Genomic DNA, 12,062 nt, shown 5'->3' on the forward strand with positions numbered 1-12,062 from the left:
TCCACCGTCGGCAGATCCGATGGCCCTCCAATTAGGAAGACAATTGTGACATCAGAAAACAAGATGCGTGGGTTAAACCATGCGAATGAGATTGAGTTCCCGTCATCATTAATTCCAGCATCATGACCAATTTGTACTCTAGGATACTGCGCTTTTGTGAACCAATTTTGTGATACATACACCAAAAATAATGTGGATGGTTCCAAGAAAAATCCAGAATGTTCAATGGAGTCTGTAATTTGGCTAACAGTTGGGTTTATAATGAGAAATGTGATACAACCGGATATTTTGTAGTGCAAACTGGGAAGGAAAGTGTCGAGATAGGCGTGTTTATCGCTCCACAGTTTTGGGTCAGTAAAAGAATGATGAATGTAGTTGACATTGACAGATTCTAAGATAAGATCGTAGGATTCCATTGAACCAATTCTCATTAAGTCAGAAGATAAAATGGATGTACTGTTGTCTGCTTGGATTCCTGAATCTGGCGATGACATAAAATTGGCAATATGCACGGCACAACCCTTCTCAAGGAGAAAGTTCAAAATGAGACTGCTCTCATGACTCACCTGAAGACAAACTACATTTTCTATAATTATTAATATTATCATGCTCCAAATGATTTCGAACATTTTAAATTTCTAGAAAGGAAGTTTATGTGAAGTACTTTAAGGCACAGTTGGAGTCAGGAAAGGTAAAAAATGAAGCTAATGCAACTGTTTTGCTTATTTTACAGTGGACACGCATAAATATGTACGATTTGGTGTGTGGACTTTTTTATTTTTTTAATCCTTAAAATAATGGTCTGCAAATACTCAAAATAACCACTTTCCCCAAATCAAAACAAAATTGAAAGCAAATGTTTAGAAAGGTTGTGAATTTCATAAACTTTGAGAAATTGTAAATCAATAATATTACAAGTTATTTACACACATATGTATATAGGATATTTACAGATATGAGAAGCATCTTTACTTTTTTTACATCAAGCCTATTGTATTCATACTAATATTTAGGAGGGGAGCTTGCGAGGTTGATAATAACAGATCTCGATGCCCTTTGGATATGTGATAGGGTCCTATGAGTGTACTAAAACCCTGAAGTGGTTTGACTCCATGGCCACATTTGCGCCCGCCACACCCACTCAAAAATGCCCAAAAAACGCTTTCACTCCAGTTTTCACTCACTCAAATCCACGCCAGAAATCCAATTTTACTCGGATTTTGAAATTTCTTTCACCATTACGCTCCCAGATAGTTGCTTTCTTCAATTCCATATCAAACTCAATTTTGCTGATGATTATTTCGCAGGCGTAATTTGAGTTGTTGATTACTACAACAATCCTCATTCAGAATTTCAAATTTTAAAAATACTAAAAATTTCTAAAAAATTGGGTTTGATATTGGATTGAAGAAAGCAACTATCTGGGAGTGTAATGATGAAAGAAATTTCAAAATCCGAGTAAAATTGGATTTTTGACGTGGATTTGAGTGAGTGAAAACTGGAGTGAAAGCGTTTTTTGGGCATTTTTGAGTGGGTGTGGCGGGCGCAAATGTGGCCATGGAGTCAAACCACTTCAGGGTTTTAGTACACTCATGGGACCCTACCACATATCCAAAGGGCATCAAGATCTGTTATTATCAACCTCGCAAGCTCCCCTCCTAAGTTAGTAGTTGCAATTATTTTCATTGCATCATTCCCACTTTGTGAAGTAGTTTCTAAACAGAAGATCATTGCAACATGGGCATATTGATAAGTACCTAAGACCCTATTTATCTCAACTGCAAATTTTTAGCAGGATATTGATCATACGAAATTTGAAGACTGATTTCCTGGTTGAGAAATTGGCACAACAAAGTAAATATAGAACTAAGTAGATATATGTATGTATAAATGTAACTATTTAGATGCTGATGTTCATCAAGTGAAAGTATGTTATGTAGACAATGAAAACCAACATTTACGGTTTGAGTGTTATTGTTTTATAGTGAAAGTTGTAACTTACCAACATTTTAGCAGCATAAGTTTTTCCGCGTTTGGTGCATTTAGCTTTTCTCCCATTTTATCCACACAGGCATCATATCCTGGACTGATTTTCCTGAAACAGTCACCATCTACGACACAAAATTTGTTATTTGTTGAAATACAGACTACGAATTTCAGAACAACGTACGCTCGTAGAACTGGGCTCGACTGAAATTACTTTTGCATATAAATGCAAAGAACTCCACAGCCGGGGCCACATGTGCATTGAATTTGTTGGCTGATGTTTTGTTTAAACAATGGGCTGCCCACTTGCCGATGCACTTGATCGCAATTTTGAACGATCTGTAAGTATTTAATTAAATTGGTCATTATGCAGAGAAACTGATGTGAGCGGCTTGATACCCACTCACACGAAAACATGTTTATGTGTACGATCTAGACTCTTTTATGTAATTACGAATTACGTCAAATGCTAGATAATGAAAGAAATGCGGCTCATATAGGCCATTCCACAAAGTAAAAATTTGGCAGGTTAGCCATTTTGTTCCGATCTTTAATTTTCAAAGTAAGTAGTTTCCACAAGATTCAGATTGAAAGTGTTTTCCATGCGATGCTAGTAAATTTTATGCAAGGAGGCATACGTAGATTGATTTATAGTAGATACTTATCGTTGCGTTTCTTACGTGCACACCGTCTCCGTTTCGTGATGATTTGATGGTATCCCAAAATTCAGTGAAGGCAGCAAACCTCGAATGCATTTAGCAACTTCGTCACCATGTTCCTTTGTACAGTTTCGGCCGTTTGTAGAAACGCGTTTTTTTATCTCTCGTTTTACTCTTGCTACACTTTCTCCATACGTATTAAGGAATTGTTGAAGAATGCTCATTAGTTCTTGATGTGCAGTATTAGCAGGTTCGTAATTATCAAATGTGATGCCATTACTGGATTCTGCTTTTCCCAAAACACCATTGTCGCACCCACAGAAAATAAACATAAAAACATAAAGCTTAAACTGGAAAATGTAATTTTTCATAATTTTCAAACAATGCAATATTAAACAATTGAAAAATAAGGTTGGAAATTGACAGTGCTGATAATGGATGTATGATGCTTATTTAGATGACGAGCAGACAAAAGTTGCAAGTGAAATATTTGTGCTCGACTGATACGGCGATGGGTGGCCCTGATAAAATCAAACAAAACTCGAGACCCGTGTCCCCTGATTCTCTCGGTGGAGATGCCCGAGAGTGAATGAGATGCTGAGAAAAATGCGTACACAAGTGGAAACCTGTAGAGTTTTGGATTTGATCTCAGATGAAAGTCATGTACTGATTTACCTGACAAGAACACTACATTTCTACAACATCGATGATTCGGGACAAAAAATATTACATTTTGATTTGACACTAGGATTCCAGTCGTACATACAGGCGCATAAGTGTTGAACCAGATTAGATTTGCATAGCACAAGTAGGATATTATATTATACGTATAGAAGGTTTATTTTAAAAAATCAAAAGTTCATGAAAATATAGTAAACTTGATAAAGGATGTTGTCCGTCACTTTTTGCAGTAAAGATAGTATTGTATGAAAATTCTCTTTGAAATTAGATTTTGCTACTCGTTTTAAAGCGTATGTCATGAAAATCAATCTTATGCGGATCGAACTTCATGGGTTTTCCTGCAGGAACTGCCAGGAACATAACAAAGTCCTTGTTAACATGATTTCATTTGTAGAGTACATACTTATCTAGAAAATTTTCAAGGAGCCTGAGGAGCATTAACAAAAGTTTTATTATAATAAATAGTCAGGTCCTACCCAAATGGAATATGATCCAAGTCGCCGCCATTCATTGCACACTTCATACACCAAAATAAGAGATTATTTAATTAATAACATGAAATATTGATGTTCTTGTGCGACTCAATTTGTTTTTACAATAATAAATAAATTTACATTGATAAAATAATTTTATACTCTCAACCGCAAGAAAAATGGTACACAGTCCAAGCCATGTTATCAAAAATAGTGCATACTGAACAAAGTTTTGGAAATTGCCAGTCAGATCAGGGTATGCAACATGTCCAGACATCTTGCAGAATTGATGAGTTGGTGGTTTTATCCCATGTGCATTGCATATTATGAACCGCAATAAATTGCATTTAATTATATTCAAAAGTAATTAATTAATCAACTACTCAACTACCTGATCAGGGTGTCGGACTGGGAGGACATCCGCAAATCATCGACCTCGTGCTCCGAAGTAGCTGTGGCTCAATTGTACTTTGGACGCGCTCCAATGACCGTGCGGTATGTGGTTTTAATTAGCGAATACCTTTCCACGTGACAGACACCCTGAAAGTAGTAAATCTCTATCGACCGTACTATAGCTCCTCCCAAATCATTGTTAGCAATATATTTCGAGTCGAAATTTTCGACTACACAATTCTATGTGCTAATTCATTAAAAAAGAAAGATGAAGGCTATTTTTGCTTCGCGATTAATCTTATAATGAATGCGTCACATGTCATTATGTCTCCAACCCAGTATCGACCCTTGAATTATAGGCACATGGAGAAATAATACTCAAATCTCTCACAACAGTCCAATCGATTCCCCAGCGGATACAGCAGCCGTTAACAGATAACTGAGATAACCATAATTACCAAATTCCTTCCTCATTTCTTTGAACAACGCTCAAACGCTGTAAGCCTTTTTGCAATAATGACCGTACAATTATACAGAAAATATCACAACTATCACATCTTGTTACTATGTCCCATTTTGAAATATTGCATACTTTGTCCATTAGCAGTTGGCATTCCTCCTCGAGTTGAAGGAAACTCCCACGCTCCGGGAAATTAACGACGCTCTCCATAAATTTTGATCCACTCTCTACCGTGGAGGCCATCTTTAGTTATGACAAATGTATGTAAATATGTACATGTCAGTATATATTTGGCCCACAGAGTGACTTTAACATACCCGATTGATTGGTTATAGGAAGTAAATGAACATGGGAGTAAGGTCGTGAGCCTTCATTCCTTAATGGCAACAATCGCTGATTCCATTCTTTGAGGAAATCAAAGCGCACCTACTAACCGAGTTAATGAGATCGACAAGTTACTTGATTAAATTATGTCATATGATGGGGTCAACCAGGATGAAGCACACCTAATATGCAGAAGCATATTTTATGTAGTTTCTCAAATGAATCACAGAATAACTGAAGCTACACTGACGGCAAGAAAGGTAATGGTCACATACGTCATTACGAGATATATCATAATACCAATTATGGCTTGCATAAACCGAAATGTAACATTTTTATATACAGTCTGATTGACTAATGAAGGAAATTATTTTACACAGTTACTTAACTTACATTTTATATTTCTTCACATACTTTACAATTTCTACATGATATAATCACGACTGTAAATTTTGAATTCAGTATTTATATGATACAGAATTTCTAACTTGATCATATTAGTTGATGGCGACGTTGCGAGTGGTTCTAATATATACAAATAGAATTGATAGATTAAATATCTAGATTTAAATTTACTTGGTGGATACTCGCGTCCTCTTGTTCCACGAGAAATTAGCACCATATGACTTTGGTTTCATTGGCTTCTCAACAGGTTCTTCTACGAACCATGTCCATCCGTTTTTCTCGCAGAATGCGACAGCCTCATCCTTGTCAGAAAAATCAATTTGCATGTTGGACAAGGGGTCACCGCTAGAAGATGATACACATTAATCATTATTCATCTTGTATAGGACACAACCGACACAACTCAAGTCTTCACTAAATTAATTAAGCAATTACCTAGAAGACCATCCCATCAACGCATTTTCCCATCGTTCTCTCGTTTCAAATTCAATCTTCCATTTCTTTGTATTACTTGTTCCAGACTGCATCGCGTTTTTACAAGGCTTAAAAATTCGTACCCGTCTACTCTTCGTGTGTTCTTCAGGGACTCCAGAAATTGATGTAATGTCCAACTGCGGTCAAGTTACACATTCATTTCATATTTCATATACTCCAAATTAACATAACACATCAATCATTATTATTCATATATCATCAAGGGCTGGAGCAGGCACAACTTACAGGCACGTCCACCATGATGGTGCCCTTCATCTTCTCCTTGTGTTCCAACTCATCCTTGGAGGCGAGGAGGACTTTGAGGTCTTTTGGGACCGTGTCCGACGCCTTCCCCTTCGGTCCTCCAGCCGGAGTCTTTTCCAAGGAGGAGGAGGCCAGTCTCGGAGCACTGCTCGCACTCAGGGGTCGGCTGCAAATATACACATTTAAGATTATGGGTTAGACTTAGAATTACAAGATTAAGCTAAAGTTTAGTTTAAAGTTTAGTTGCGAAACACTGGGAGTCAAATATACTCACAAGTTGTTAGATTAAAAGGTAGAAAATTAGTCGCTTACATTGGGGAAGTGTACAATGTTCTGAAGGCGAAAAGACCTTGTCGAACTGCAGCTCGTTGAGCAGCCATCGCCAACACCCGGATTTGTAATCCTTGTGTAAAATTTCAATTAAGTCCTTCGAATTTTGTAAACTTTGTGAATGTTCACTAGAATGATTTTGAGTATCTACGCTCAACCGGGGCAAACTCAGGCTAAAAAAAGCATTTGCAATTTTTTTTGCAGAAATGCATATGTTGTATGTCATGAATATTTATATAGTAGTACAGGTAGTATTTATTTTATCAATGCGAGTACAAGAAAAAAATATGTGCACAAATTTTTTTAAATTAAATTATTTGTACGTGTTTCGTACTTTCCATCGGTGAGGTCCGTAAAAACCATAAGTCTATTTTCCTGTCTGGATAGATATGAAAATATTTGGGTAATACTATGCAAATCCAGTAAGTAGCATAAATGCAGGTTACAATAAAACAAGAAAAGTTTCATGGTCACTTGAAATATTTCAAAATTAATTTACTGGATCTGTGTAAGTCAGAGTCTAGATAGCCAAAAATCTCAGGATTTCTGACTTAGGATTGATTTATACTTGGTTGATACCGAAACCCTTTGGCGTTATTAAGTAGCGTCAGCTACTTATTGTGATCACTTTGTCCGTCCGTCCGTCCGTCCGTCCGTAAGCAGGATATCTTTAGAATGCCTCAACATAATAAAAAGCGGTTTTCGCCATTGGGCTTCTAATTTTTAGTTCTCGGTAGTAATTTTCATATGGGGTATCATTTTAAAGGAAATTTGGCCACGAATTCAACGACATCAATATTCTTGACCTTATGACCTTGACGACGAGGTCAGAGGTCAGAAAACACATAATTTTCATATGGGGTGTCATTTTAGAGGAAATTCCACCGCAAATTCGAAGACGTTAATATTTTTGACCTTATGACGTTAAGGACGAGGTCAAAGGTCAAAAGATTCATAATTGTCATATGGGGTGTCATTTTAAAGGAAATTTGACAGCGATTTCTAGGACGTTAATATTTTTGACCTCATGACCGTTAGGACGAGGTCATATACGGAAACGTTAAAGGAAATTTGAATAGGTCTGACGCTACTTATTTACATTCGTTTGGAGGGTTTATTATTATTATTAAACTACTATTAAACTACTATTTTTTTTAGTAGTTATTATTATTATTATAATAGTCACTAGTAGTAACTACTCACTATTATTATAACAGTTTTGCTAGTGTGACTTGGCGTTGAGAATAATTCTCAATTTGAGATCAATGTGTTTATCATATTATACATCGCAGAAAGTTTGGTAATCGAATTTGACAAAAACATGGGAAAGGGGAATTTTAAATGGCCTAGTAATTTTTTAACAAAAAAGATATTCAAAACAGAGATCGAGTCACGATTGCTTGACCTTAAGTATCTAGGTAACGCGTCTCCCTTAACGGTTGCGACAAATGGTCGAGTTGCAAAAAAAATATTCATTTTAAAAATTATTTTAAAATTGGTTTTTCTCCCATGGACGAAAAACCAATTCTCCAGCCAAAATATTAAAAAAATAAATTGTAACCCACGACAATTTTAAAATGAAAATTCATTTTGTAACTCGGGCATTTCTCGTAACCTTATACAGCGATAAAGTGTCAAATAATCTTGAGATCGAGTTACTTGAAAAGTCCAAGAATTTCAAAAATCTATATCACACTTCAAATAAGTTATGGATCGCTATAGTGTTAAAAACGATCACAAAATTTTTTGAACCCGAAGTCCACATCATCGACTGGGTAGCTTTTCACAAAGTCAAAATTTCGCAAAGATGCCAAATTAAAACCCTGCAATTTGCGTTCAGTTGACGAACAAGAATCCATTGCAAGTGATTGCGCAAATATTTCAAAACTGAAAATAAGTTTATGACATACGTAGTTCCAACCCCAAAGAAGTTAGTTGCGAAGGCAAAGTTGTATTCGGGTCGTACATTTCAATTTTATTGGCACGCATTAGTATACAACTAAAAGTTCACTAAATGTGGTATAACTTCGTGATACTTGAAAATTGTGGTATTTTCTAAACTAGCATATTCGTGGCTTCAAGATAAGCCTAATGTGCTCAGAAAATTCAAGGGAAAGCTGAAGATAGTCAGCCTGAAAGATGGAAAAACTGCATGACAAATTTTGCTGCAAAATTCCAGAAACAAAATTCAATTATCTGCTAAAGGAGGTGTGTAATCTTTAGGTATTCATTTAATTAAATGAGTAAGGGTTTGGTAATAAACATATCTGAAGGGTTTCAAATTCCATGAAATGTTGATGGTTTTATCCATAGATTAATAATAGGTTTTACTTTTACCCACATTTCTTTGAAACTATCTCAAACTTTGACCATAGTTCTGTACATATAGGCATAGCCATTACCTTGCTCTGAAAACTGAGAGCAGGGATATCGAACGTTTTGCGAGATGTGATTCCATCCACCTGAGAGTTTGAAATCACGAGTGAATGTAATGAAATTGGACCAACTTGTGCTCAACCTTGAGCAAAGTCCATTGGGGCGTCGAAACCTTGAGAGAGAGAAAGAGTGCGAAACAAGACCACCCAGCTCAACTTTGTTAATACATCCATTATACAATTTGCTTTCTCCCTCTTTCTACCACCATTCGACACTGCTCAAAAACAACAATTTGCTTTCACTCGAGTCTCTCATGCAAGTGATATGTCTCTAAAATGGAGCAAAATAACAAAAACACTCCAGTCGCACTTGATGCTAGCACGTGGGTAGTACAGGGCCGATCAAAGCAAGTTTGTTTATTGGAGTGATCTTGAACTTGTTGACGGATAGATCAATTTTTTTTCGAGACATTCAATTTCGATACTTGTCTTATATAACGTCGTAAATACTATTTGTGGGTACATATCATTGGAAAGTGAATAGTCTCCTCCATTCGTCAGCTTTAAGTTATAAAATAAAACTACATACGAACATCTTTTAATTATGCCATCATATTAAGTAGAACAATTTTCTATTCGCATTATACGTAGTACATGCGTACATATACACTCTTTACTCGCACTGCTTGGGTTTGTGAACTGGAGACCACAAGAAAGTCTATGCGAAATTATTCGGGCAAAATGTAAGCCAATAACAATCTTATTTCCCCTAATGCTATTTTGTTTCTACTGCATTTTTAAAAACTATTCTTGCGGTCAATTATTTTCAAATTTTCCAAGTATATGACCTGGAGAATTGCTGGGATACTGCATGTATCATTATGTTGTTGATTTTCCTCGCTAACAAAAATTGTAATAAACGTGTCTGCATCCGTAATGGTCTCATGTGGTTTTGTACAAGGTACATTCTTTTGATCCATTTTCATTCAGATAATATATTGAGATATGAATATGAACGTAATTTATAATGTTAGTGCGCACTTTTATAGAAGTCATGGGCATTTATTACATTCATCTCACAATCAGTCTAGGGTTCTTATTGGAAACGCTGACACGGTTGATAGGTTGACATTGAACTGGTAACGTATGTACTATCAACATGAAGGGCCGGCGAATCTTAATCATTCCGCACAAAAATATTTGCTAATTCATTAAGGAAACAGTTGAAATTACTTAACTTATTAGAATAATTTTTATGTATCAATCTACCACTAACAACTAATGTCAACCATTACAGATAACCTATGCATGCATTACTTCCTGATATCTCCGCAAAAAAAAATATTCTTAATTGTGCCGAATTTTACCGTTCACGAAATTTTAATTATCAAGGTGTCAAGAATTAATTGAATAAATATTGGCATATTGGTATAGCACAATTAATTTATTCAATTGAAAATTAATCTAATCCAAGTTATTTCAGTTTCAGCTAAATGAAAGCATTGCAATTACATACTTTAAGTTGCATTTGCTAAAAGATTATAAGCACAAAAATTATGACAGTTTTACTACAAGTTTGTATTTAGTAACAGCAGATGACACATATTATCATCTGCTATCATCATTATTTATGGTGCACAAAAATGCATGCATAAAAATTCATGGGTGCAATGTATTTTAGCGCATTTAGTGGGTCATTCATGATGGGTCGTCTGGAGTGGCAATTTGCTATGCAAATACATATTATTGGTACACGTTAATTTTAGTTGCAGAGCAGACACGAGTTGTGCATTTAGAGTTTAAATCACATAGCATGGTTTCGAATCAAACATAAATGTCCTGACTTTCCTGAAATGAAATTCCTGAGTCTAATCTCATGTACAGATAGTTCGAACAAGTTTATGCAATGGAAATTTGCTCCATTTCTCACGTAATGAATAAATTTTTAACCAATTTCCACAGAAAACTTGTCCAAACTGATGTGAAGTATCTATTTAACAGGGTTTAATGAGATTAAATTGTAATGATATAACATGCCATAATACTGCTCCTGATGACGATGATAAGATGATATGGATTTAGAGTATAAAAATTACCATATATATATATATATAAGTAAATGATGCTTCGTAATATTCAAATTAAACAACATGCAGTGTTTATTGCATTATTGTAATAGTGAAATTATCAGAATTCCGTGTTTGTTGAAATGGAACAAATTCTCATCATAGGAACTCAGATTTCGGAGTTTTAATTGGTGCTTTTATGTGATCTCGTTTAGGTGAAACAATTCCTGGTTTATGAACCACTTTTGAATATGCTTACGTATTAATTAAAATCAAGTTTATGAAGACGATAATAAAGTAAATTGCATAATTATTTCCTTGCTAATTGACATTTATTATGATGTGTATGTAACTCTTATGCAATTAGTTTGAGTGTGGATACTCGGAGTTTTCAGAAGCAAAATCGTACACATGTGTGCTTATGTTTTTTAGGTATGTATAAACTATATCACAACTTGCTTCTTTTGAGAATCTTTATAATTGGTAATTTACGTACAAAACTTTATTGACAAGAGGCATTTACAATGTATCGAAAGGGCATTCCAATCTGAGAGAGGCAATTAGTGAAGCTCTCCTTTCCTATGCTTGTATGGGTATATATTGAGAAGGGTATCATTACTGCTTTCATTTTTGTTAGCTAGAATTTTTACTTTCGTCCTAATAATATTTCTTTCCTGGAAACTTATTCAAATTCATTATTATTTCAAATGAATCGAAAGTTAAGAAACCTTGAAATAACTTTTAGCAAGAAAAGTCGTTAACTTATCAAATCAACCTGTAGGATCTACGTAAATTGGTGCAGTCAGAGTAGAAAAAGACTTGGTTTATGCATGTGAAATAATATTTTAAGCAACAGTTGACAGTGAATGATTTCTTGATTTCCAAATTAACCAGCAAACATGCATTATAACTTTTTACCGAACTTTCATCTCAATTAATGTTCATCTTCTTTAGTACTTAAACATTCATTTACATGTTATACCATAAAGTAAGCATACCTACAATTCTGTAATTTTTACATTACCAACTACTTATGTATAAGAACAGAGAGAAATGTAAAATGTTTTTAATTGACATTTAAATATTTCTGCAAAATGTGTTTCAACATAATCATCTTAATCTATTTTTTATATTAATCTCCACATATTACTGTCAATTAGATAAATATTGTG

General features: G+C 35.0%; 2 protein-coding genes across 2 annotated transcripts; both read right to left on the minus strand.

The window, feature by feature from the left end:
• Nucleotides 1-1,610: 1,610 nt before the first annotated feature.
• LOC118433991 lies at nt 1,611-3,233 on the minus strand. The gene is made up of 3 exons (XM_035846574.1): nt 2,667-3,233; nt 2,171-2,325; nt 1,611-2,111 (listed from the first exon to the last, which is right to left on the minus strand). Exons 1-3 carry the CDS (start codon nt 3,014-3,016, stop codon nt 1,999-2,001), a joined length of 618 nt encoding a protein of 205 aa, XP_035702467.1. The 5' UTR covers nt 3,017-3,233; the 3' UTR covers nt 1,611-1,998.
• Nucleotides 3,234-5,343: 2,110 nt separating this feature from the next.
• Nucleotides 5,344-6,603, minus strand: LOC110861122 (NADH dehydrogenase [ubiquinone] iron-sulfur protein 4, mitochondrial). The gene is made up of 4 exons (XM_022110234.2): nt 6,432-6,603; nt 6,102-6,285; nt 5,817-5,992; nt 5,344-5,726 (listed from the first exon to the last, which is right to left on the minus strand). Exons 1-4 carry the CDS (start codon nt 6,497-6,499, stop codon nt 5,549-5,551), a joined length of 606 nt encoding a protein of 201 aa, XP_021965926.1. The 5' UTR covers nt 6,500-6,603; the 3' UTR covers nt 5,344-5,548.
• Between the last annotated feature and the right edge of the window lie 5,459 nt (nt 6,604-12,062).

This window comes from Folsomia candida, unplaced genomic scaffold (genome assembly GCF_002217175.1).
Source record: "Folsomia candida strain VU population unplaced genomic scaffold, ASM221717v1 Fcan01_Sc001, whole genome shotgun sequence".
Classification (NCBI taxonomy): Eukaryota; Metazoa; Arthropoda; class Collembola; order Entomobryomorpha; family Isotomidae; genus Folsomia; species Folsomia candida.

Coding starts and splice junctions, on each gene's coding strand:
- LOC118433991 (XM_035846574.1), bottom strand. CDS start 3,016: ATGAAAAATTACATTTTCCAGTTTAAGCTTTATGTTTTTATGTTTATT. Junction 2,326..2,666: donor GAAACGGAGACGGTGTGCAC/GTAAGAAACGCA, acceptor AAATACTTACAG/ATCGTTCAAAATTGCGATCA. Junction 2,112..2,170: donor TCGAGCCCAGTTCTACGAGC/GTACGTTGTTCT, acceptor TTTGTGTCGTAG/ATGGTGACTGTTTCAGGAAA.
- LOC110861122 (XM_022110234.2), bottom strand. CDS start 6,499: ATGGCTGCTCAACGAGCTGCAGTTCGACAAGGTCTTTTCGCCTTCAGA. Junction 5,993..6,101: donor CCATCATGGTGGACGTGCCT/GTAAGTTGTGCC, acceptor ACTTGACCGCAG/TTGGACATTACATCAATTTC. Junction 5,727..5,816: donor TTGATGGGATGGTCTTCTAG/GTAATTGCTTAA, acceptor ATCATCTTCTAG/CGGTGACCCCTTGTCCAACA.